The following is a 26313-nucleotide window of genomic DNA, read 5'->3' as shown; positions in this document are numbered from 1 at the left end:
GTATGTCTGTGTGTGAGTTTATGTACATGTGAGTCCAGAAAAAGGCATTGGGTTCTTTGGAACGAGAGTTGCAGAGAGTTGTGAGCTATCTGATGTGGGTATTCTCACAAGCAAACTTGGAGGTCCTCTGCAAGAACAGCAAGTGCTCTTAACCACTGAGCTATCTCTCCAGCCCCCTACAGTTCCCCCTCTTAACAGCTTTTTCTTTTTCCTATTGGCATTCTTTTATTTATTTATTTATTTATTTGTTTGTTTGTTTGTGCTGGAGATTGAACCCTGGGTCTTGCATGGAGCTAGGTGAACACTCTACCACTGAGCTGTACTAACAGTCCTCATATATATTGAGCCAAATCATTAGGAACCTGGGTATAAGGTGGAGTTCTGCCTCCACTACTAACTGTATATACTCAGGGTTGATGTGAGGATCAAATGGCTAAACATAATGAATGTTAAACCTTTGGGGTTTATCGTGGTCACTAAATCATTTGTCCCTTTTCAAAAACAAACCAAGGGGCTGGGGAGATGGCTCAGAGGTTAAGAGCACTGGCTGTTCTTCCAGAGGTCCTGAGTTCAATTCCCAGCAACCACATGGTGGCTCACAACCATCTGTAATGAGATCTGGCGCCCTCTTCTGGCATGTAGGCACATGTGCAGACAGAACACTGGGTATATATAATAAATAAACAAATCTTTAAAAAAAAAGCCAACAAAACAAAACATTTATACCACAGTGCTCATATGGAGGACGGAGGGCAACTTGAGGGAGGAGTTTGTGTCTTTCCATCGTGTGGGTTCCAGGGACCCAACTCCAGTCATCAGACAACCCGTACCTTCACTCAGTGAGCCGTCTCATTGATCCCATTATTTTCTTAATATAACTGGTCTTTGGTAGTTCAAGTCAAACTAGACTATCATTCTAGTCCCAACTTCCATTTATGACATACAAAATAAATTAAAACTAAGGTGGGCAGAGGTGGAACATGTCTATAATCCTAGCTTTGGAGGTAGAGGTAGGAAGATAATGAATTTGAAGTCAGCCTGAGCTGTTAGTGAGACCCTGATGCTGTTTCAAAAACCACAACAAAAATCATTTTAAAAAACTAACAAAATATTTCTTCTAGGGAGTATTTTCTAGTGTGTATTTTGGTCATTACCGTGGTGTTTTCAATTATGAAATAAAAGCCAAAAGCAACTACATGGTGGTTTTTTGAAGAATACCAGAATACAAAGCTAGCTGGAGTTTCAGGAGAGGCTCAGAACCTTACTGTAAGACAAGAGTGCTGCTTACACTTGCATTAGGGCAGAAGCATCAGTTCTAACTTGACAAAGTAGAGCCAGCCTCACACCGTCTTAAGGACAAACTAGACTCGAGTGGCCACATGGTATGTGGCTGTGGAATGGCACAGGGTCCTTCTCTATTCCCAGCTCTCACAGTTACCTGTTTGGCTGCTTGGGAAGGTGGAGTTGTCAGGACTCTCAGAGTAGCTATTTTAGTTTATATATTAGGCTTTCAGGAAATCCCAATTTGGGGAGAAAAAAAAGAGGAGAATGTTCTGTCACTCACTGAAAGTTTTAGCGACCATGGTTATAGATGATGGAGAACAAGCAAGGATTCTTAGGTAGAACAGTGAATTTGTAAGTCAGCGAGAGGATGGAGGCAGGTGGGGACAAATGGAGAACTTTGTTTGGGCTTAAACAAGAGAAATACCCAAAAAGCAGTGGCAAAAGTATGAGGCATAACTTCAGTCTGTTATGGTGAAGCAGCTAAGCTGAGGGATGAAAGAGGCTTTATTTCGATAGTGGTCTACAGTATTATTTTTGCTAAGATGAGCTCTCCTAATTTTCTCTGTGGCAGTGGCTCTGACCAATCTGGAAGATACAGAAAATGCCAAGAGAGCTTATGCAGAAGCTGCCCGCCTGGATAAGTGAGCATTCTGTTGTGTGGGGAAGGGCCAAGGAGTGCTATTCTGCAAAGTGTGCCATAGGACTAATGCTGCCAGAGTCCGCTGAGCCACTGGGTGGCATAAATTCGGAAGGTTGTGGTTCTTAAGCAAGTAGAGCTTGGCAAAAATTAAAAGCCTGAGAAAACAACTTCTAGTTCTGAGCTTTATAATCAGGAATCCAAAGCAAGTCAAAGAGTTGGCAGCACTCTGGCTTGGGTTGCTGATAAGCTGTGAGCTAACCAGATTAGCAGGTGGGACCCTGGGCTCAGGTTAACCAAAGAGAAACGAGATTCCTGGGAGAATTTATTCCCCCAGCATTCGCTACACAGCAGGTCTGGGATCTTTGTGCAGCCTTTCCCTGAGTAGCTTTGTTGGTGCCCGACTTGGTCCTTATCCTGCTTTGCTCCTTGACTCTGCTCCCATGGGTCAGTCACACAGCACTTTGCTGCATAATGGGGACAACTCTACTTAGTTTTGTTTGGATTTCATATAATGAGAAGGATCTTCAAATGACTAATTATTGCAGAGTCCCAGTCCCACAGAGTCCCTGTCTCTCTGCACAGGTCTAACCCTTTAGTAAACCTGAACTATGCTGTGCTGCTGTATAACCAGGGTGAGAAAAAGGGTGCCCTGGCTCAGTACCAGGAGATGGAGAAGAAGGTCAACTTTCTCAAGGACAACAGTCCTCTGGAATTTGACTCTGAGGTATGCCTCTTATTAGCATCATCATTATTATCATGCCTCTCATTAAGCAAGCTGTTAGCTGATGAAAGGTATCATAAGCTCATCATTCTTTTGGCTTCATGTTCATTGCAGGATGAATTTACCAGTTAGTTACAGTCTTAGACAAATTTTGCTAGAAGAAAGTAACAAAATAATTCAGGTTTATGTTCTTACTAATACAGCTTATCAGGAGCAGGCAGTTTGCCCAGTGAAGCATCAAACTTGAATTGTTGCATTTTGAGACCCTTTTTCGGAGTCCCCTTGGTATCCAGTAAGCAACCTATATTCTCTGTTAGAGAATGATTTCCTTAGGCCAAGCATGAAAACACACTTGTAATCCCAGCACTCGAAAGTGATTTATTACTTATTATAAGTACTTTTTCCTTCAACTGCTAGTACCAGCAGGCAGCTTGGCTCTGCTGGTCTTGTCAATGGCTTTTTTTCTTCCCGTGTGGGCACAAGATGGTAGAGATGGCTCAGAAGTTGGGAGCTGCCCTTCAGGTTGGAGAGGCACTGGTCTGGACCAAACCAGTCAAAGATCCCAAGTCAAAGCACCGGACTAATTCAGCTAGCAGATCTGCTGCTCTCCAGAAGACTCTAGGCACCTTTCAAGCTCTAGGAGAGGCAATGGCTTCAGCAGCTGCATACAGGAAACTCCCTTCAGGTAGGAGGCTCCACGGAGCTCTGTGAAGACTTAGTGGGGATAACAGACTTCAGCCAGCAGAGATCCCAACTTGGAATGAGGCTTGCACTCTGCAAGCTCATGGCTAGTTTAGTACTAGCCAGAGGGGAAAAGCCCAAATCAGCATTTGTTTTTGAAGGGCAAACTATTAGGTAGATAACAATACAGGCAGGCTTAGCAGGGAGTCGGTTTTTAGGGTTAGAAATGCATTTACCAAGTGCATGCTGTTGTAAATTTTTGCTTTAATTTCCACAAGTTAATGTTTTATTCCTTCAGTTATGGGTGTTCCTCCTAGTTGCAGGATGCACTACAGTCTTGACAGTCTCAGACAGTACAGAGCTCTCTCTTAAATGATTTCTTCTGAAATGGAGTAACGAGAATTCATGTTTTGTTTCCTTGCAAGGTGCTGTAGGAGCCCAGTTCACAAAGCCACCATCACTTCCACTGGAGCCAGAGCCAGAGCCCACCGTGGAGGCAAGTCCAACAGAAGCATCAGAACAAAAGAAAGAAAAATAGCAACAAACATGAGAAAAACAGGATGACCCTGGAGTAGGGGGTCTCTTAGGTGAGACCATGTAGAAGATGGTCATATGACCCAAGCAGATGGAGGCCAGTCCTGTTCCCTGGATGGGCACTGCAGAATTAAAACAGAACCCAGGGTGCATTGTGATGATCAGGAGGAGCCTAAGGCCCATGAAGCTCTTGGCTGGCCCCATCACCCAGGAACGAGGGAGAAGACATGCTAGATAGGCTTGAAGCCCTGCACGTATAGCCCCAAGACTCAGCAAGGCAAATGATCAAAGACCATCACTCGATGAAGGACTTTTATCTTGATAAAGGGAAAGGGACTTCTGCTCAGTAGCCTGAGGTAATGAAGCCTCATTCTAACTGGACTGTGGAAACACATCAGTTCCCACTGTAACACAAACCTTGAATTGAGAACCTAGTTAAACAGGGTCCCCTCCCTTCTTTTAGATTAAGTTGAGGCCCAATCTGGAATATATCCTAGCTGTATTTGCTCAGAGAATCTAAAACAAGTCTCTATTTTCATTCTTAAAAGAGGTTAGAGTCTGGAGCCAGATCATGTCAGTATAAGTAGTAGAAGTCAAGGCTGGTCTGGAATTGGCACCGAGGATTTAGAAAGGAGTGTGGGTAGGGTGACTGAGGACATAGTTCAGTAGTTAGAGTACTTGCTCAGCTTGTACAAGGATCTGGGTTCGATCCCCAGTACAGCTGAAAAAGAACAAAACTCTTAGCCAAAGAATTTTCACCAAGACAATCAATGATGAACGCTGACAGATACTCTCCTGGCCCATTAGCGGCCTCTGCAAAGATTATGGACCACCAAGAGGTCGTATTAAAAGCTTTTTTAAAAAAAAAAAAAACAAACAAAACTGTGGTCACTGTCTACCTTTACCTATTTCCAAGTCTGGTTTGAAACTATAACCACTTCAAAGCCAAGTTGGTCTTGGCTATAGTGTGGCCTTACAGCGGCTCAGAGGTTTGGCTTCCTCTGAGGCAGTCCCTGTTTTCACCTTAACTGGCAGCTAGAAAACTGACAAGCTATTAAGGCAGAGTGTGGAGTTTTTTGATATTATGGTTGGGTCTGATTTGACAGAATGAACAGGGATCCTCTTAAGTTCTCTTACCTCAGATGGCAAGCACAGTACCAGAGGTGATTCCTTTGCCCAGGTAGCAGGTTTGTCATGGAGCAGTCAACAAAACTCTCTCCATCAGCATGAAAGGTAGTATAGACTAAATTGATTGACTAAAACTAATAAAGGTGTTGGTGAGAAATAATAAGAGTTAGAGAAATAATAGGCTTAGAAGGAGAGGAGAAAGAAAACATGAAAGAAACTCAGGAGCTGAATCAGCAGAAAGGAGGGTCTGGTTGTAGGTAACATGAGAAGAGACTTTCTAGGTAGGTAGATACTCAGTCTTGACTTTAGACAAGGCATATGGGTGACTAGGATCAAGGACTTTTCAAGTCTGGTCTTAGGTAGGCTTGTCTTTGAGATAACCCAATGATACCTTACTACACACCTAAATAACCTGAGTTGAGAAATGTTTAAAGGTTCTGCTAGAGAAGAGGTTCTCAACCTGTGGGTTGTAGCTCCTTTTGGATGTCAAACAACCCTTTTACAAGGACTGCATATAAGATAGCCTACATATCAGATAATGCCTAGCAAAATTAGTTGTCAAGTAGCAACAAAGTAATTTTATGGTTGGGGGTCCCCACAACATGAGGAATTGTATTAGGATGGTTGAGAATCATTGTGCTAGAGGAATCTGGATTTTGTGCTAGCTGAAGAGCATAGGCTTAGAAAGGCTTTTAAGAGCAAGTCTATTGGGGAGGAACCTATAGTTGGGAAAGAAAACCCATGTCAGAAGGTATATTACAGTCTGCACAGGATTAGAACCTGCAATTGGACATAACCCCTGACGGTTCATCACCAAGCAGGGATGCACCCTTGGGGAAGAAGTGGTGGCTACAGAAGCCCATGCAGAGATGAAGATATTCATTTCATAAAGCTTCTAAGTAGAGGAGAAAAATCTCTAAGGGTGGAACTGAATTCCTTACTCTGAGAGGACTTTAAATATTTTTTAAGACAGGGTTTTGTGTAGTCCAGGCTAGCCTCAAATTTACTATGTAGCTGAGAGAATAGCCTTCACCTTGATGATCTTCCTGCCTCTACCTTCCAATGCTGTGGCTAACAGGAGTGTGCCACCACCCCTGGCTAAATCTTAGTATCTGGGGCTAGACAAGTGCACAGTGCTGTTCTCTTCAGATGAGGTGTGGCAGAGACCAAGAAGCCTGCTCAGTTTCCATTCCTCAGGGGCAGTATGGCACCTTTCTTCCAGGAACAGTCACAAAGCAATGCCCAGACTTAGGTTTTCTTAGATAACAGGCTGTACATATCCAGTCTTCTGGGTGTCTAGATTCGCAGTTTCTCACTCATTCTGAAAAGAATAAAAAGTTATTCTATGAAGGCAGCTCACAACACAATTTTAACAGTTTTAGGAAAGTGAGATCATAATGATACAGGTATGGCTTTGACCCTTTAGAAAGACTGAATCCCTGAACTGACAATACTAAGTGCTAGCAAAGCTTCAGCATAGGTACCTTAGAACTAAATTTGGCAGAGTCTTTAAAAAAAAAAAAAAAAAAAAAAACCAAAAAAAAACCCCTAAACTAAACATATAATCCAAAAGTATTTGCTGAAATGAATTAGAAACAATCCCGATCCCTACCCAGATGCCCAAATCTGTGCATAAGTGAGTGAGTGAATCACAACAGTGGAGCCAGACAAAGGAAAGTGCAAACTGGAGCTATGTCAAGCTGAGGAAAGATATGGTCAGTGCATAAATACTAAGTGAAAAAGCCAGTTTGAAATACCCACAAACTGCATGATCCTAACAATGTGTTCTGGAAAGCTAGCCATTCCACAATGTGAGCATATTTCAAAACTATGTTATCTACAGCATATATATATAATTATATATATATATATAATTTTAACCAGTAAAAAAAAATAAATAAAATAAATCTGTCCTCAGATTAACATTAGGCATAGGAATTAAGTCAAAACCACATTACAGACCTAACTGTAAACACTGAGGTTATAAATCGCCAAGAAACCTCGAGACTGCATGGATGATGTATCATTATGTTTTCCAGGGAAGACAGCTGTTAGGACGTTAACATGAGCATTAGGCTGAAGCTTGGAGAAAATAGACCTGACAAAAACCTTCTCATACCTAAAGAAATCTTTTAGCTCAGTAATAAGAAAAACCAACTCAAACACTCAATTAGGACAAAGTGTTGTGCAATTTTACAAAGGAAAGTATAGGAGTGGCCAACTGAGCACTGAAAAGGTGCCTAGTGTTTGTCATGTGGGAAACAGAAAGACCAGCTAATGCCTACCAAAATGGCTCTAACTGGACACTGAAAAGCAAGAACAAGACAGAATCAGCATAGTCAGAAGTTGTCAGGAGTGTAGAATGGTCTAGCTACTTTGATATGGGTCTTTGCCTGGCAATTCTGGTCATACAGATTTTCACCCAAGAAGAATCTATTCAAGCTCTTGTTGATGAGAGTTTATTCACCTGAAAGTGGAAACCTGTTTGTACTTACAGCCATAAAATACGGAGCTGTATGAAACATGCATGACTTGCTAAAGCACACTCAAGCAGCTTGATACAGGATCAGTCAGTGAATATTTCACTGATAAGCCCAGAACAATCAAGAAAAATAGCTAACTAGGGGTCAGGGTTAGGGATGGGATGACTTGGAGGAAGCATGGAGGATTTAGCTGGTGATGGAAACATAGTTGCTGAGACTTACCAAATGGTAAATTATGCAGCTTCCTTCATCACATACATTTTTAACCTAAAACACAACAAAACAAGAAAAAGCTGGGTTACAACAGCAGCTCTCAAATGACTTAGAGTGGTCTTTGACCCAGAGGTTGCCTATTCAGCTTAGTGAGAAGTGGTGATTATTAAACTTAAAATTATGTGCTGCACACTGTGCTAAATACGTGCAGGGACAGACAAGCATCTGTCTCCTTCATCAACAACCTCACTTTACAACTGAGCTAAATAAGTGAGGCAAAGCCAAGAGAACCTTTTAGCCTTATCAAGTAACAATGGCCAACTCAAATACCCTTCGTAAATTTGGATCATGCTGATTGATGTTTACCTCTGCCTCAGGCCCCTCAGTAGGAGAATAAAATGCAGACTGATGGGATAAGGGTTCCCTGCTTTTGACTGCCATCTTACACTCCTCCTAGTGGTACTGCAGGCTGAAGCTTTTCCCAGGTTAAATCAGTTTCAAGTGAGTGCAACAGGGAATGTACAGTTTCCAGGTAGCCTGCTACTGGCTAGGGGATGTTCAAATCCTTTGTCTCCTTATAAACCCCATGTGGAAACCCGAGTCAAATGCCATCCACAGTCTAGGGTTGAGGAGCACAGCCCCACCTGTTCAGTTCTACCCACCTCCGCACACCCGTCGCAGGCAACAGATTCGTCTTATGTGTTTAGGCTTAGCCTCCTTCACAGAAAGGCATCTGTAGACAGGTGTATGCACTGTGTGCATTCATTCTATACAAATATCAAGTTAATAACTTCTAACATACATTCCGGTGCATTTTACTTTCAAACTTATCTTGTGTGTTTGACAGTGTGGGGGCTGGAATCTGAACTAGGTCCTCCTGACTGCAGCACTCACCCTCCAGCCTCCTGGATCTAGCAGCTGTTCATGGCCAAGGCTCATCTGTTGACAAACACAGAGGGGTTGAGCTTGGCGCCAAAGGTGGCCCTGCTAATTTTCAAGGGGGAGCAAACATGAAGGCCACTGGCCTAGGTAGGCGCTCACTATACTTCTCACTACAGTCTTTACTGGCATTACCAGCAACACCCAGAGAGGTGTTTGAGACTATACTCAGGGCAGAAGCTGAGCAAATAACTTGGAGACTGAAAGAACACATGAGAGTTTACAAAGTCTTGGTTTTAAGAAAGTTATCCCTTCTCACTTCAGCTTTCCTAATAGGCTGAAGCCCTAGTGTGTACACCTGTAATCTCAGCACTTAGGTGAGCCCCACCTAAAAAGAAAAAGCATAGAAACTTTTTTTTTGAGACAGGGTCTAACTGTAGACCAGGCTGGCCTCAAACCCAAAGAGCTTGTTTCTGTCTCCCAGAAAACTAATATTAACTAAGCTTCCTTGGAGGCAGAGGATTAAGCTGCAGCCACCAATATCCTTAATGAGATGTTTGCTTTCAATTTCAAGATTCATAATTGTGTAGGCTTCAGTTTTCTCTAAAAAAGAATAAGACTTTCCCTCTTACCCATAGCAGAAAGGGGAGGTTTGCGATTCCAGGAGAAGCTAGCTGCAGGGGCTGGCGTGCATGGCCTGTCCTGGGCAGACCTGCTTCCGGTCCCACACACACCTTGCACTTTGGACTGGAAAGCTTTTGGCTCTTTGACATGCTATGCTTCCTTTTGCTTAGCTTCAAGGTTGCTCCACAGCAGTAGCTTCTGAGACTTTAAGCCTGACAAGCCTACTGCTAGGGCTCAGCTTGAGAACTGCCTAACCCAATAGCAGGGAACAAAGGAACGCCTTAGCAGCCAAGTGACATGCAAGTCACTAGATCCATCCAGAGTGAGGTGAGAATAAAATCGATTAGACTTAGGATCCCTGAAGTGTAAATTCTTTTAATATTTTAAAAGCACACAGAAATCTTGATTAAAAACTATACAACATGACACATTTATTCATGATCTTGGGGCTCTTATGAGGTCAAACTCTTTAATGGTGGAGTCAAAGCAAACACAAAACGTGTTCTACACAGAAGCACATTCCAGTTGTAAAGCAGATCTCTTCAAGGCTCAGGAGGAACGAGTACCAGGGTTCTGCTGGAGCTCTTCCAGGGCTGAGGGATGAGGCTGAGCCCAGCCAGCCCCTGTCTGTGGAGCTGGGGCAGGAAGGCATGGTCCTTCCGAGCAAGTTTAGAGTGGTCAGGAGGCTCAGGGCTCACCAAGCATCTCCAGTCTGTGGCCATAAAGCATAGGACTGTTTTGTCCTTTCTTGTGGCTCTGACCTATGTCTTGAGAGCAGGAGGCTGAGAAGGTATGCACATCAAATATTGTCACTGTAACACTGAGTGGACTACTTGATTCTGCCCAGGAGTGTAAGCTGTCACAACTGCCTTCGCCAGGCTTTATGAGCAGGCTTGTGGGGAGGGACAGCCCTTCCCTAGCGGGGGAGGAGGGAAGTGCTCTCTGGCTGGACGAGCTCTCCAGAGTTAAGTGTCCTGTAACAGTTGGTGGTACATCAACTGGGGACTCAGGAATGGAGGTTTTAACCTTTGTAACACAACACAAAATAACAAAAATCCAGTCTCATTAGTACATAACTAAGTTTCAATTAAACCTGAAGTGTTTTTATGTAATTGCCAATAGGCTGGAATGCATCTGTACAGTTTAATCTGCTGTGATTTCTTTGGCTGTCTTCCAATTAGATCTAGGAACTGTTGTGACACCCACAGCCTATCTTCCAAGCTATGTTCTTCCTGGAATTCTTAAGATGGGTGATTTTCATTCCTCACACAAACTGCCTGCAGCCTTCCTAATAAGGGTGTGCTTCTGAATAGACGAGGCCTTCAGCTGAAATGGCGTCGCCAAGGCCCACAGTTCGAATGGGGTCTTTGCACACCAACACGGGTGTGAAGTGGAAGGTTATTCCCTCCCTGTGCCACGCCACCACTGGCTTATTTGGGTTTAATACAATTCTGGAGCCTGACTCCGAATGGGATGTCATGAACTCTTGTGGTGCCCTTAGAGATACTCGGCTGGCATCTATGGTTTCAGTGGCACAGGCTTGCGTCCCAGCCACACGCGCTCCCGCAGCTACAGCTGCAAGCTGGTTGGCCCAGTGTCCATCCACGGTTGCCAGGATGTGGTAGACCAGCGTGTGAAAATGGATCCTGGTGAGATCTGAGGATCTGCTTTTACTCCTCCCATGTTCTTTCAAGATCCAGAAGAGAATGTCACTGACCATGCCCACATCAGGAACACCGTCCCAGGAGGAGAGAGAAGCATGAGGTCCAGATGCTGACTGGCTGAGAAACAGCAGCTCCTGTTCATTCAGCCCAAGAGAAGTCACTGCGGGAAAGACCTGCTAACAAAAATAATGACAGGTCTTTTGGTGGATACAACCTAGCTCCTCCTGAATTAGGACAGCCAATGACTAAACGTCAGGCAGGCATCTTTCTTCTTACCACAGCCCCTATCTCTGAAACCAGTTCACATATTAAATCTCTGTCTCCATCTTCATGACCACTTGGGAAACTGCAGAGTTGCCTCAACACCCTCCAGCCCTAGTCTTGTTATGTGTCACTGTGAAAAGGGCAGAACACACACTGGAGGCTCTTCCCTGTGCCTTCGCCTCTGAGGGCTCATGGGTTTCAGCAGGCATCCTGCCTCATATACTTCCATGTTGTCTTACCCATGCATAAAATAACACTGGAGCTACAAAGGAAACTGACGAGATTCCTGAGGGCAGGTCCCAGGGAGGACTCAAAAGAGCTGGCTGAGGGAGCTCTCACCCCATATCTTTCCACACTTTCTGGGTGTAGGTTCATATATTATCTAAGCTCATAAAACTAATGAGTAGCCAAGCTGATATGCCAGCCCTGGTATGAAAAGCCCGTGTTTAGGCCTGGCTCACTGGGACTTATCCAAATCACCCCTGCTGTCTAAAGGGAGGTGACCTAAGATATCTAGCACTAGAGAGTCAGGTTCACCTAAAGTTTGTGTTTAATTGAAAGAAGCTGAGTTGGGTTTTCAGTTTTTCCTCTGAAATTTGCAAAACAAAACAAAAACAAAACCCCCAACACTTGACATAACACCCACATGTCAGTTAGTAACTCTGTCAGAGCCCAAACATCTGGTCTCATGGGAGAAAGGCACTTCCTTTTGAGGCCCCAGGGCCAGAGGCAGCCTGTGAATGGCCCATGTGGTTACCTGATGCACAATGCTGCTCATGAGCTCCCTGTTGGTCATACTGGCCAGCTCTAGGTGAATTGGAACACCAGTGGGGATGTCAGAGATGGAGGTCACAACCTGTAGAGGACAAGCAGTGCCATTAGCATAGAAGTCAGGCGGGGGAAGACGGCAAGCTGCGGCCCTGAGCAGACCAGACGGACTCAAAATACCCGTTGCATTCTCATGAACTGTAAGTAGCGTGGGTCCCCACCTCCTCTGTGGACAATAGCTGCTCTTCCCAATAGAAAAACTCTACTCTGTAGGGAGAAACCAGGGCTACAGAATCAGAGGACACCCATATGCTCATGTTGGCTCCTATTCCTGGGACCTAAACTGAGCAGTTGGCCCCAGTGTATACAAACCCACGTGAAGCCCAGCATAGCTGGTGTGAAGTGAGATGGCACAGGAAACACAGGACACAGCTACAAACCCTGCAGCTTGCAGCCACACTCAGTTAAGCACAGGATGGAGAGGCGCAGCAAGATGTCTTCAGTTGCCTTACTCCTGCTACTACCTTGACAGGGCAGAGCCTAAGACAAGGCAGCATCAGCTAGAGGCTCGGTGGCAGGAGCCTGAAAGAAAATACCAGCTGAGACCTGTGAGTCTGTAACAGAGCTATTACCTCCAAGAGTCTCTTCCTCTGGAGCTCCTTGCTTTGTCCCTCCATCATGTGCAATCCAGAGAGGACCACCAGGTCAGGCTGGAACTCCTCCAGGCTAGACACAAACACCTCCAGCATATTCATGGCCCCGTTGGAGAGGTCGTGAGAGAAGATGAACCGGTTGGCATGGGGAGCTTTAAACGGGCCCCACTCCTCCCCTAGAAAATCCCAGTCAACACAATGGGAAGAAAAGGAAGAGGCTTTCAGTCTCCCAGCTGCAGGGCACTTGCAGGAGCCTTGGCTCTGAGCAGACCCTTACAGCGGAGTAAAGTCAGAGAGTGCTGCATCCAGGACAGGAATGCAGTAGATTTAAAAAAATCAAATCAAATCAAAACCTAAATCCAAATCTAATAAAGAAACAGAAACAGGATGAGCCCTGTGCCTTTAAAGGTCACCAGCTCCCCTTCAGTTCCAAGATAGCTCTGAACTCAAGCACAGGTCACAACTACAGAGCACATGACTGCCCCATCCGAGCACACAGAACATACCAGCATACACAGCACACCAGCACACCCAACAGATAGGCCAGGCTGCCCTCCCAAGGGCCACACCCTGAGCACTTTTCACTGAGTTGGAAGCTAAATAGGCTGAAAGCCCGAGCCTAGCTGACTGCACCGCTTCCTGCTGCCCCCTGGAGGTTTCTGAGCTTGTGGTCTAAGACTATCTAGCTGTTCCGGCAGAGTTGCTTCAGAGCAGTGACTGTTCAGTGGCAAGTTAAAGTGCTACTTCTTCCCTAAATGCATCCTTCCCTGCCCTACCCCCATGAAGACACGGTTACTTCCTTGGCAGGGTCACTAATGTGCCCTATTGTAGGACCTGGCACAGTTCTGCACCGACCTGCTCAGGTATCCATCTCCTATGGCCACTGAGCTGAGGGCAGGCCTGTGCTTCCCTCACCATATCCCCACTGCCTCACAATGCCTCTGCTGCACAGCCACAGAGATGAGTTAGCAAAGAACAAGGGAATCAGAAGGCAGACAGATGACCTAAATGACCATGAGGTTAAACAACAACAACAGAAACACCCCCCAAAACAAAACAAAACAAAAACCCAGTACTTCTGCAATCAAAACTGCACAATGGTAAAAGCAACATACTCTACATAGGACACTGCTAGGAAGTACCATCCCTCTTAGCCTAAGGGAAAAAAAGAGCCACACAGATTTCAAAAGCAAATGAGTTCTTCAGGGAATGACCAGGCAAAAGTCAACAAGCTTCTTCAAGGCAAGACAGGAGAGAATGTAGAGAGCTGCTGTTTTCCACCAGACACAGGACTGATGGAGCTTAACCTGTCATAGCAGCTAATGCTCCTTTCCTCCCAAAACTCTGTATTCATCTCTACAGGCGACCTCTCCTCTCAATTTATCAACTCAGGGAAACCTCTGCAGTGACTCACTTGATTCCCAGACCAAACCTGAAAGTGAGCTTTTCTTGGGTGCTCTGGTGGGAGAGAGAAGAAGAAAAAATAAAGTTGACAGATGCTCTTGGAATTTACCAATCTAGGCTACAGAAAAGCCAGGAGCTGCTTCTGTTAAGGTTGCTAAGGGCTGCTGCCATCAGCCTCGACCTGGAGCCTATGGTGGTGCAGCTTAACCAAGAAGAAACCCTAGGCACTGGAGAGAGCAAAAACGGGAGGCTTGTCAAGCCAAGGACAAAGACTCCTTTCGAGACAGCGGAGTGGGCTTCCTACCCAAGAGCCAGACCTGACACAGTCTCCACTCCCAAGTCACCATGAGGAATGAACTGCAAAGTGCCCAGGCAGGCTGGTGCCTACAGAAATGGCAGGAGCAGGGCCACACCACAGCTGTCCAGAATCCCCAGGCAGTGGTTCTGAAGAGGCTCACAAGCTTTAAACCCACTCCCAGGTTCATCCTTGCCACCGTGTTTAGTGAGAAAAAGTCACATCTATGTCCTATTTGGGACAACTGAACTCAGCAACTCAAAGCTTGGGTATGATTAAATGTCGATTTCCTACTAAAACATTTTACTTTTAAGCTGAGACCTGCCCTCTGTAAGTCCCTGGCTGTTTCTAGTATATACCAGAGAGAACTGGAAACACCCAGTCCCTTCTGCATCCTTGGAGAAAGGGGTACTTGTCAAGAAGTATGTATTTTGTACCCCACATGACAGTTAATTACTCTTGATGAAAGTCCCTGTTTGACTTGGAAGTGACTCACTGAAGAGAAGTAAGGCTCTAGGACACCCATTAGTCTATGCAGATGCCTAGTCAGAAAACAGAGTTCTTGAGCACAGGAAAAGCTCTAACAGGAAACACACAATCAACTGTGTCCAGGTGTTGAAGATTTGTTGAGGAATCAGACCTTCATTCTTGTAACATAAAATCCACTGGAATGGGTTACTTTGGATTCATAAACACTGGAATATTACGTAACAGGAAGAAACAGAAATAGCACTACTTTTCATCTCCAGGAAAAAAATGAAGTGCTCCCATGAAAGTTGCCAGAGGCCCAGCCCCAACTCAAGCAGCCTGGAAGGTCTGGAGTCCATCTGCTGCCTTTCTTAGCTCTCGTTAATAAAGGAAAACTTTATTACAAGCATGTGCTGAGCACATCCTTACTTATAATCAAGACAGATCTCTCCTGCAGCCTCTTTCCCGTTCATACCAATGCAGTCTGCAGATGGGAGCACTGTCTTCAATACTCTTAGCGTTCTCCATGGAGACAATGGCTAACGTCAGCTCCTTAGACAACGGGCTGGAAATCTCTGGTACAGGAGCCTGCTAATTGACAAGGACTTCCGACACAGTCACACCCTGCACTACACAGTCCTCTTCCATCCTTCCATCAGCACCCACACCCCTGCCTTCCTTACCTGCCAGGTACTCTAAAATGAGGTGGAACTCATCCACTTCCTGCAGGGACTCTGGCGGAACAAACACATTGTCGTCAAGAAGTTCATGCAGCTTTGGACCAATTGGACCACAAAGAAGAACCTAGAGATAATGAGCAACATCAAGTCAGTCTCCAGGAGATCAGTTCCTGTTCTGCAGAATCTAACAGTAACCAGCAAGGTGTGTGTGAGCCAATTCTATTCATTTAGGAGGCAGAATCCAATTTAATTTCAAAAGCTCCTGCTTTAGAGGTTTGTAGCATAGGGATTCTCCATTGCCAGGGCTTAAGACTCTAAGAGTATGGTCATAATGTACCTAGAAACTGGAGATTGACAAAGCCCTAGTTATTCAGTATCTATACAACTTCTGTGGCTCACACTCAGTTACAGAATGAATGTGTCTTCCTCAAATCCAAACACTGAAGGCCTAACACCAATGTGAGGATGTTGGAGACAGACCTTGATGAGAATGAAGATTAAATAAGGTCTTAGTCAGACGGAAGTAGGAGAAAAAGATCTGTAAGCCCCCCACTCAAGGCTAAACTGGAACACAGCAGGCCATCCACAAGTCAGCAAAAGGGCCCTTAACACCTCCATGAGACCTTCATTTTGGAGCTTTGAGCCTCCAAAATTGAGAAAGTAAATTTCTGTTTTAACACAGTTTATACACAAACCCTATATTTTCAGGGGTGAGGTGGGTGTGTTTCTTTCTTTTCCTGAGATGTTATAGGTTAGCTATGTAGTCCAGTCTGGCCTCAAGCTCACCCTTTGCTTGCCTTACCTTCCTGGGTTACTGGAATGGCAAGAGTGCATTACTGTGAGAAGCTCCTAATAGTCTGTCTGTCTGTCTGTCTATTTATGGCAAGAGTGCATTACTGTGCAAAGCTCCTAATTGTCTGCCTATCTATTTATTTATGGCAAGAGTGAATTATTGTGTGAAGTTCCTAATAGTTTATTTTTTTAATATTCATTTATTTATTATGTATACAGTGTTTTGTCTGCATATCTGCCTGCAGGTACGGATGGTTGTGAGCCACTATGTGGTTGCTGGGAATTGAACTCAGGATCTCTGGAAGAATAGCCAGTGCTCTTAACCACTGAGCCATCTCTCCAGCCCCGCAAATAGACATTTTATTTATCCATCCATCCATCCATCCATCCATCCATCCATCCACCCACCCACCCACCCACCCACCGATCGCAAGAGTGCATTACTGTGTGAAGCTCCGAATAGTTTGTTTGTTTGTTTATTTTATTTTATTTTTTTTGAGATAGGGTTTTTCTGTGTATCTCTAGAGCCTGTCCTGGAACTCGATCTGTAGACCAGGCTGGCCTCGAACTCAGAGATCCACCTGCCTCTGCCTCCTGAGTGCTGGGATTAAAGGCACACACCACCACTGCTCGGCTCCTAGAAGTCTTTTTAAAACTCCTTTGTATTCTGTGTAGGCAGATAGACATGGAGTGTTTGCTCAAAGCTGCCAGATAATAAATAGTTGTTTGGAATTTTTACACAGTATAGGAAAAGAGGGCTACTTTTTTTCACCAGATTGCAATGACCAGTGACTTAACCTGTGAGATCACACACTCCCTAGCCTTAGCTGTTACATGACCACATAGCCTTTCAAGCTTAGCGGGTATGCTCCATTTTCCAAACTCTTTTTCTTCACCCTGAACCTGGACTCCCTCTGGCTGTTACCTCTAGAATCCCTTCCTAGCTCAGCTAAACCACACAGTCCAGTGCACAGTTTCTGCCACACCCCTCACGGCCAGCCTAACAGACTCAAAACATGAAGATTTGGGTGGGGGTGGGGAGAAACCACCCAAATTTGGGTGGTTCAGATTGATGCCCCTATTCACATACTTCAAAGCCATCTTCATTGGCAAGCAAGCTCTTTATTTGTACACAGACTCTTTGGCTTGGGGTAAATGCATCTCCCTTCCTGCTCTCCACCACTTTGACATGAGCCTCTTGTCAGTTCTGGAAATTCTTGGTCCTGACACTTTACTTCCTTCCTCCAATTGTAACCTGGAGTTTTACTTCTGAGATAGTAAGAGCCACATGCCCACTACAACAAAAGCTAGGTCCAACAGAGGAAATGATGATTCCAAAGCACTTGGACGTTAGGTAAAGGACAGTGATCCTTATGAAGCATGAATGAACCTGTTGAGCCCTAGAAATACATCTTACCATGAAAAGGCTTCCAGATGTTCAAAATCTGAAAGGATGTATGATTCATTAGCAGACCAGCATCAAAGGAAATGTTATTAATAAAAGGAAGCCCTCCAGGCAGAACAGCAACAAGAGGAGGTGGAAACATGGGTCAGGAACAAGAGAAACGGAAATACTAACTCTCGAGGCCTAGCTGCTTCAAAGATAAAGATTAAAGACACAGACAGCATAGCGGAAGATTTACAACACATGTAAAAGAGGTATGGCAGTAACAATAAATCCTGAGATGGCTCAGTGGGTACAAAAGCACTTGCCACCCAGCCTGATGACCTGAGTCTGACTTCCATAGTTTGTCCCCGACCTCCATAGCATCCATATGTATGCTTTAGCACATTCACACCCACACACAATGAATATATAAAAATATGTATCAACTGGGCATGGTGGTACACAACTTTAATCTCAGCATTCCAGAGGCAGAAGCAGGTGGATCTCTTGAGTTCAAGGCAAGCCTGCTCTACATAATGAGTTTCAGACCTGCCAGGGGTACACAGTGAGACCCTATCTCCAAATAAACAAACACAATATAAATAAACAAAATGTAAAAAACCCTGTTTTTTAAAAAGAGGTAATTACTAAAATCTAGTGTATTTAAAATCCTTTGGCAGTCTACAAAACAGCATTAGAGGGCAAAGAAAATTTCAGCATTTTAAATTTACAGGACATGTGTGTTAGAGCATGGGTGTGCACTTTAAGATGTAGTTACTCTGGAGAACAGAGAACTACCAGGCTGCTCCTGAGACTGATGGAACACTCAAGTCTCAGCAGAAGAGGCAAGCCCAGCCCCAGCTCCTGCAACTATAAGAAAGGCTGTGGTCTTACTTAGTGCCTGGCTTCTAGGTTGGACTAACTCACAGGGTCTGGAACTCTGGCCACTCCCCAGAAGCTGTAAGTCAGAGATCCCCATTGGGAAGAGATCTGAAGGCTCTTTCAGGCCCCTTCCTCCTGTACATGACAGCTATCTTTCCTAATGTGGCTGCTCTCTACTTCCAGCCCATCTCCTATAAAGGTCTTCTGAAGGGATCTTGTCTCAGCTCCTTTCCAGGAACCTGTCATTTTTTTTTTCTTCCTTTTTTCCTAATTGTTTCTAACAACATAGGGCTGTAATAGATTGTGAAATGCTGTTCTCCAGGGATGACACTTGGAATTGTCCTCTTGGACTTTCAGGAGCTGTGATCACCTATACAAACATTAAGCCTATTAAAGCCTTTATTGGGGAAGAGAGGCTCACTAGGCTGCAAACCCACAAGGTCTGTTCTCCCTGTCTCCAAGAGGCAGTTTACTAGGAGAGAGATATGTGTGTGTGTATGTGCATGCGTGCGTGCGTGCGTTTCACCTGAGTGTTTCCTCAGTGGTGTATCAGCTCCATGTTCCTATAAATAATGCCTCACCCACACCCTTAAAAGTAAGACTAATTAAACTCACTGATTCTGTAAGCTAGATTTGAGTGGATGCCTTACTTTGGTCTGCTGTTGGAGCCCTATTTGGGGTGAAGATACTTGTTCGTTTCTCTGGGAAAGGTTCACATAATGTGATAAATATTTTCAATGGAAGGCTTCCATAGGAACTGCACATATGTGATGTACAGACATACATGCAAACAAAGCATCCATACACATTAAAAAAAAAAAAGGTTGTTCAATATAAACCTTAAAGCAACCGCTGAAATATCAAAACCAAAAATCATAACCAACAAGTCAAAGAAGATAAAATTAAATAGGACAGAATACAGAAAAAAAGTAAAATAAATGATTAAAAGGTAGGACAAACAGAAACAAATGGTTAAGATGTCAGATTTAAATCTAACCCACTATGCCAATAACAACATTAAATGCAGATAATTTAATACCTCACTGTCTTAGTCACTGTTCCACTGCTTTGAAGAGACACCATGACCAAGGCAACTCTTATAAAGTATTTAACTGGTGGCTTGCTTACAGTTTTAGAGTTAGTTCATCATCATCATCATCATGGCAGAAAGCAGACAGGCACAGTGCTAGAGCATGTAGAGCTGAGAGCTTTATATCCTTATCTGCAGGCTGCAGGCAGAGAGACAGGGCCTGATGGGCTTTTGAAACTTCAAAGCAGAGTCCCAGTGACACACTTCCTCCAACAAGACCACAATTGTTCCAACAAGGCCACACCTCCTAATTCTTCCCAAACAGTTCCACTTGCTGGAGACTAAGCACTTGCATATATGAGCCTATGGGGGCCACTTCCTTCATACCATCACACCTACCTAAAGGTAGAGATTATGATCTGGATAAATAAGCAAGTCCCACTATACACTATCTACAAGAAACACACGTTAATTATGAATATGCAAATAGGCTATAAGCATAAGGATGGAAAGAGATACCTATACCATACTAACTGAGCAAAGGCTGGAGAACAGGCAGTGGTGACTCTGGCTGGCTCAGTGCAGCTTTAAGAATTGAGCATCATTACCAGAGTCAACAGTAGGTAATGTTCAAAGCTTGGTTGAAGAGGAAACAGAAAAAGACAGGAAGTAGCAGAGGGCATGGATATCTCTACTTGTTCCAAAGATCTTAGAGACAGAACAGCCCAGAAAAGAACATTTCATAGTCCTTTGCATTCTTGCAATGGCCACTCACTAAAGGACCCTGCATAATAAATAAATAAACAAACAAACAAACAAACAAACAAACAAACCTAGCTTGCCCAAGAGTAGCAATAAGTAGCAGGATGGAGAAAGATTTTTCCTACTGGGTTTGTCACCAGGAGGGCCAACAGAATGGATTAAAACTCACATTCGTGAGAGACAGACATGCAGAAAACCCTCAAGTATTCAGGAATCAATCAACATACCTCTAGTCCACCAATGGGTTATTAAAGGACACATCTTAAGAAATCAGAGACTTCCCATATTGAAACTTTCTCATGTTGAAAACCCTAGGCCCAGGTGAATTCTACAAACATTTAGGAAGGTATACTAAATACCAAAACTCATAGAAATCCTTTTCAAGTGGGGTAGGCAAAATGGCTCAGCAATAATGATCCTTGCAGCCAAGCCTGAGAGCCTAATTTGATCCCCAGAACCCATATGGTGGAAGGAGAGACGGAACTCTGAGGACTCATCTTCTGACTTCCAGAAGTGAATCGTGGCATGGAGTGTACACGCACCCCCCCCCCCCCCAGCACCCTACCCCACCATGGAATTAAAAAAAAAAAAAAAAAAAAAAAAACTTGAGGCGGAGGAAATTATCTCAACTCATACTACTACACAATGCCATTATTATTCTCATAGCAAAATCAGACATTATAAGAAAAACACAAATCACTATCTCCCCATGGAAACTGACATGAACATTTTAAACAAAATTTTAGTAAATGAGGGGTGGAGAGATGGCTTAGAGGTTAAGAGCATGGCTGCTCTTCCAGAAGCCCTGAGTTCAATTCCCAGCAACTACATGCTGGCTCACAACCATCTATAATGAGATCTGGTGCCCTCTTCTGGCATTCAGGCAAAACATGCAGGCAGAACACCGTGTACATAATAAATCTTAAGAAAAAAATTTTAGTAAACACAACCCAAGAACTTACAAAAAAGTAATGCATCATCATAAACAGGGATGCAAATGTGTTTTAACATTGGAAAATGAGACTGGGGTGTAGCTTGGTGGTGCTTCTTTAGCATGTACAAGGCCCAGCAACATATTAAAAAAAAAAAAAGCCAGGCATGGTGGCACACGCCTTAAATCCAGTACTTGGGAGGCAGAGGCAGGTGGATCTCTGAGTTCAAGGCCAGCCTGGTCCACCCAAGTTCCAGAATAGCCAGAGATACAGAGCAACTACCTTTCAACAACAAACAGAGAGACGGAGAGGTGGCTCGTGGCTAAGAGCCCTGGCTGTACCTGTGCCCACAGGCCTCTCTCTTTTGAAGGCACTGTTGCTCTGCCACCCGACCTCACCTTCACCGCTGCACTACCCTGGCCTTCTCTAGACCCCCAGGTCTACTTCTAAGAAACAGAGTACGGTTCTTAGACTTTACTGGGTTCAACTCATAGGTCCACTGAACACCAGGCAATGAGCTGTTTGGACTTCTGTGCACCTCCCTTTCCTGTCTCCAAGGGGGATAATAAAAGGAGGACTTCCCTTACAGGCGCTATGAGGATAACATGAGTGAGTGTGTGTATGTGTGTGTAGCACTTTGAACAGTGCCTGGGTTACAGTAAGAGCTATGTATGTGTTAGCTCTTACCACTATCTCTGGAAAACCTAGCTCTTAATTTCTGCTAGTTCTCAGGTAATACCTGGTCCATACTGGGATGAATTTGGACAGGTCAAACTGAATTCCTGAGAGAGCAGTATAGGAAGGTAGTCACTCTACAGTGTAGCATTTGAATTGTAGCTCTGCTATTTTCTGGCTTAGGTAACCCTGGATACTCTATTTAGCCTCTTGGGACTTAATTATGAAAATCATAAAACTAGTAGACTGGAGTAAGGACAGAGCAAGTGCCATGTCTTTTCTCCTCTCAAGGCCAGGTCTGTTTATTATAATGGCTTCCAATCAGACTGACCCTAGGCCAGCTTCTCCAGGGACAGAACAAACCCTGGCCTCAGGAAATAGCATCTGAGTAAGTAGCTTTCTTCTGCAATGAGTGGAAGGGGAGGCCAGCTGGAGGTTATTGCTATTATACTGAAATCATCTTCATTAAGTCTGTTTTCCACTTTGGTTTGGGATAGATACATTTGGAAGTTCGAATCCAAACTTTGTTGTACAATACAACAGCAACTACTTCGTTGTTGGCTTCTCCCCTTCCATCTATCCCACTACCTAACTCAGATTTTACTTTATACATATCACATGCAAGTAACTAATATTTATTTATTTGGGAGAGTTTTTTTGAGGCAGAATTTTGTTGTGTACTCCAACCTGGCCCAGAACTTGTGATTTTTCTGGGATTATAGATGTGTACCACCACACCTGGCTATAAGGGTCATTTAAAAGTCTACTCACATCAAAAGGTTTAAGACTTAAAGACACACCTCTACTTACTTGCCTGTCTCTGGAATCACACACCTGACAGCTCCCATGTTTTAGCACTTTGGATCCAGGCTCACCAATACAGCCCACTCCATTTTCTCTTATTACTCATATTAATCTCCTACTTCAGCCTGACTCCAGAGTTCATGTGTTTTTAGCCATTATATGTTCATCAGAACATGGGCTCTTAGATGGAACCTGAGTCCCCATCTGTATTAGTGTGAATGTCTCTAGGCCTCCCATTTCCTTATGTAGAAAACAAGAACAGTCCCATCAACAGCAGTATTAACTAGCCGTACAGGACTGCTGAAGAATCAATCTACACATGGTAAATACCCAAACAGCATTAGTTACTAATATCATTCCCTAACACAATAGACCCACAGACTGAATTAAGGAATCAAGACCCACTCCTGCTCTTAACATTGAGGAAACACTAGCTGAAAGACATGTTTTAATTTGGAATTGTGACCTACCTTTAAGTCTGCGTTGGTGGCAAACCTCTGTCCAATTAAAGCTGCATTTCCTCCTACATAGTGCTGTAAGACAGTTCAAAGTTATGAACATTCAAACAAGTGTATAACCCAAGCTTAATCATTTAAAAAAATTTATATTTGTTTTTATTTTACTTTCATGGATGTCTTCCCGGTGTCTATGTCTGTTCACCACATGTTTGCAGTACTTGAGGAGGCCAGAAGAGGACACTGGATGCCCTGGAACTGTAAGCCTCCATGTCCTGGGAATTGTACCCTGGTCCTCTGGAAGAGGAGTCAGTGCTCTTAACCACTGAGCTCTCTTCCCAGCTCCCACCAACATATTTTGATTTTTCTTTTTTTTCCTGGCTTTTTGAGACAGAGTTTCACATAGCCCAGACTAGCCTAAGGTCACTATGTAGCTGAGGTTGGCCCTGAACTTCTGATCCTTCTGTCTCCACTTCCTATGGGCTAGGATCACGTGTCTACCACTAGGCTAGCTGCACCAAGCTTGGAGGTGCCTTGACAACAAAGGGTACAAATGAGGTTAATAAAACAGAAACAAAGCCAGGCATGGCCCATGCCTTTAATTAGAGCACTCTGGAGGCAGAAGCTGGCTTATCTCTGTGAGTTCAAGGACAGCCTGTTCTATAAAGCAAGTTCCAGGATAGCTAGAGCTACATAGAGAGACCCTGTTTCAAAGCAAAACAAACAAACAGACAAGAATAATAAGGAAAGGTGGAGAGAATAAATATGAAAACTAGTATGCTGATATATAAAGACAATCTTTATATGATGACCAACCACACCCTGGCTTTATGCCACATGACAGACTTGAATGCTTGGGGCAGAACTGAAGTAGGAAAGAAAATTGAGTCATTTACAAAAGTTATACAGGGCCCAAAAGAAACCTTCACTGATTTCTTACAAAGACTGATTTCAGCAGTAAATAGAATGACACCAAATTCAGAAGCAAGAGGAATAATAACTGAATCTCTGGCTTTTGAAAATGCTAATGCACAATACAAATGAGTAATTAGGCCATTAAAGGCAAGATCAGCACCCTTGGAGAAATGGATCCAAAATACAATAAATATTGACTCTCATGATCATGATGATGCTTGGATAGGAGAGGTGATTTCCACAGGTTTGAAGAAAAACAGCAATGTCAAATGTTTAATTGCAGTAAACAAGGTCACCTAAGAGGGAACTGTAAACAGGGCATTCCTAGAAACAAAGTTTTTTCAAGGAATAATCCCAACAGGATGCCCCTCCCTTCTGGAGTGTGCAGAAGGTGTGGCAAAGGCTAACAAATGTAGATCAAGAAGAGACAGTCAAGGTAATTCCTTGCCTTTGATGTAGGGAAACTTCCTGAAGGGGTTCTCCCCAGCCTCCAGGTCAAATCTGGTTCAGTCCTTTCCTGTCACCAGGGAAGAAACTCCTTCCTAGAGCAATTAAAGAACCTAATACCTATTGTAAGAAACCATACTGCTCTGGAATGATAGAACAGCTTTATAAAATAAAACAAAAATTTAAGGAGAAACCATAAATCCAAATTGATAAAGATTAGAAAAGGGAAACTGATAGATAATTACATGTCCACACGGTTGGGCTTGCCCGGCGGACAGCCTAACTATTTCCGGTGTAGAATAGCCATCTCCCAGTCAGACATCTCACGGGACCGGGACTCTGTGGCTTTACGTGGTTGCGTAAAGCGCGCGCACAGCCATGTAATCTACGCGCATGCGTGGAATACCCACAGGAGTCCCTGTACGCATGCGCAGCCCAACCTTTAAAAGGCCGGTGCCATCTTACATGAGTCTCTCAGCCCCCTCCCCTCACCCCTCCTCACCCACGTGTGTTTCACGCAGGCCTGTCACCTCTGTCCTCTTTAATAAAACTCTTCTGTGGTTTTGTCGCGTTCAGGACGTGTTCCTAGCGCCTAAATAAATACTAACAGAAACTCCCCAAAGTTAGGATTGGGGAAGGGTTTTGTTTTTGTCTTCTAGGAGAACGAAGGCATCCAGCTAAGGAATCTAAAGACCACTGGACAAATTAGACATCTGAAGAAAAAGGACAAATCATCCAGAAAACTTGTCCTAAGAAAAAGATTTTCTGCAGTGATCCATGACAATGCCTAATAGTGACCTTTGAAGTCTCCAAAAGATGATGGGACCCCACAACGACAATTCAATCAGGACAATGATAATGTCAGCAAGTTGACAAATACCACCCAAAGATTGGCTTTGGACTACAAACTGCTCAGGACAATTTTGAGGTGGCTAGCTGAGGTGATCCAGCCTCAGACTAGCCAGGACTTGAGACAAGACCTGCACTTTCCCATTATGCAGAGACTAGACAACAAATGATAGAGTTCCCTCTCCCAGGACTTGACAGTTAACCCCAAATTTTTCTTTTCAGGATCCCCTAAAGATGCCTTCACCCCCAGACAGCAGGAAGCAATTTTAAGAACATGACACTCACATTCTCAAGAGGTGGGGTGAGTAGTTTTGGGTCTTTCAATGGGATATGGATAATTGTCATTGTTTAGGATAGTTGGTTATAAGTTGTTAATTTATAATGGTCAGGAAAAAAGCTAAACAAAGGAGATTAGATTTAGGGCTCTTGTTTGTAAAAAAAAAAATAGAAAAAAAGAGGACATAGATATGGTAAGAGGTAGATTATTGAATCTACTTTTAAAAAGCAGCTACATTAAATTGGACTTTTATATCAGTAAATGCTATAGCATTTAAAATATTTTAATAACAGAGATTTTTCCTTCTTTCTTTCTTCCTTCCCTCTCTTTCTTCCCTCCCTCCCTCTCTCTCTCTCTCTCTCTCTCTCTCTTTCTTTCTTTCTTTTTTATGACTATGAGACCTGTCTGCTCCTGGCAGCACCAACCTACTTCAGAGAAGGTGATGGGCATTGATGAAAACTTCATATGGAGTTTACTTTCTTTGTGGCAAAAGCTAGCTAGCCACTGGGCAAAGTGCCGTTGCCTCAACTGCTGACAGTATGCTGTCCGAAATGGACAAGCAGGACACAAAACAAAGGACTGCCAAACTTTGCCAAGACAAAGCAGGAAGGCCCTTCAGAAAATCCTGCTTCACGGATAAGTCTGTCAGATATGCTAGGTCTATCAGTTAAAGATGGATGCTCCAACATTGCAGAGGAACCTTGGGTGACTGTCCAGGCAGCC

The 26313-nt window shown here is 43.9% G+C and overlaps 2 protein-coding genes and 1 long non-coding RNA gene across 5 annotated transcripts in view; 1 reads left to right on the top strand and 2 right to left on the bottom strand.

The window, feature by feature from the left end:
- Positions 1–5989, top strand: part of Bbs4 (Bardet-Biedl syndrome 4) — a 39941-nt gene extending 33952 nt beyond the window's left edge. For both annotated transcript variants that reach the window (XM_036192810.1, XM_036192811.1), the window contains 4 exons: positions 1856–1925; positions 2507–2648; positions 3129–3330; positions 3752–5989. In XM_036192810.1, the coding sequence (XP_036048703.1) occupies positions 1856–1925; positions 2507–2648; positions 3129–3330; positions 3752–3864 (527 nt within the window). In that variant the 3' untranslated portion in view covers positions 3865–5989. The remainder of the gene's footprint in view (positions 1–1855; positions 1926–2506; positions 2649–3128; positions 3331–3751) is intronic.
- Positions 5990–6291: 302 nt separating this feature from the next.
- On the bottom strand, positions 6292–8950 carry LOC118587123. The gene is made up of 3 exons (XR_004945431.1): positions 8579–8950; positions 7694–7738; positions 6292–6309 (listed from the first exon to the last, which is right to left on the bottom strand). It is a non-coding gene; the product is annotated as an uncharacterized LOC118587123 (long non-coding RNA).
- A 596-nt stretch (positions 8951–9546) lies between these two features.
- Positions 9547–26313, bottom strand: part of Adpgk (ADP dependent glucokinase) — a 28623-nt gene continuing 11856 nt past the window's right edge. Inside the window, exons 3-7 of one of the 2 annotated variants that reach the window (XM_036192812.1) lie at positions 23118–23180; positions 15387–15507; positions 12516–12712; positions 11873–11971; positions 9547–11027 (exon numbers count right to left, since the gene is read on the bottom strand). In XM_036192812.1, coding sequence (XP_036048705.1) covers positions 10476–11027; positions 11873–11971; positions 12516–12712; positions 15387–15507; positions 23118–23180 — 1032 coding nt within the window. In that variant the 3' untranslated portion in view covers positions 9547–10475. The remainder of the gene's footprint in view (positions 11028–11872; positions 11972–12515; positions 12713–15386; positions 15508–23117; positions 23181–26313) is intronic. The other variant, XM_036192813.1, reaches the window with a different exon arrangement.

Source organism: Onychomys torridus, chromosome 7 (assembly GCF_903995425.1).
Source record: "Onychomys torridus chromosome 7, mOncTor1.1, whole genome shotgun sequence".
Lineage (NCBI taxonomy): Eukaryota > Metazoa > Chordata > Mammalia > Rodentia > Cricetidae > Onychomys > Onychomys torridus.
Note: the sequence above shows the minus strand (reverse complement) of the source record. Positions and strands in the feature narration are given on the sequence as shown.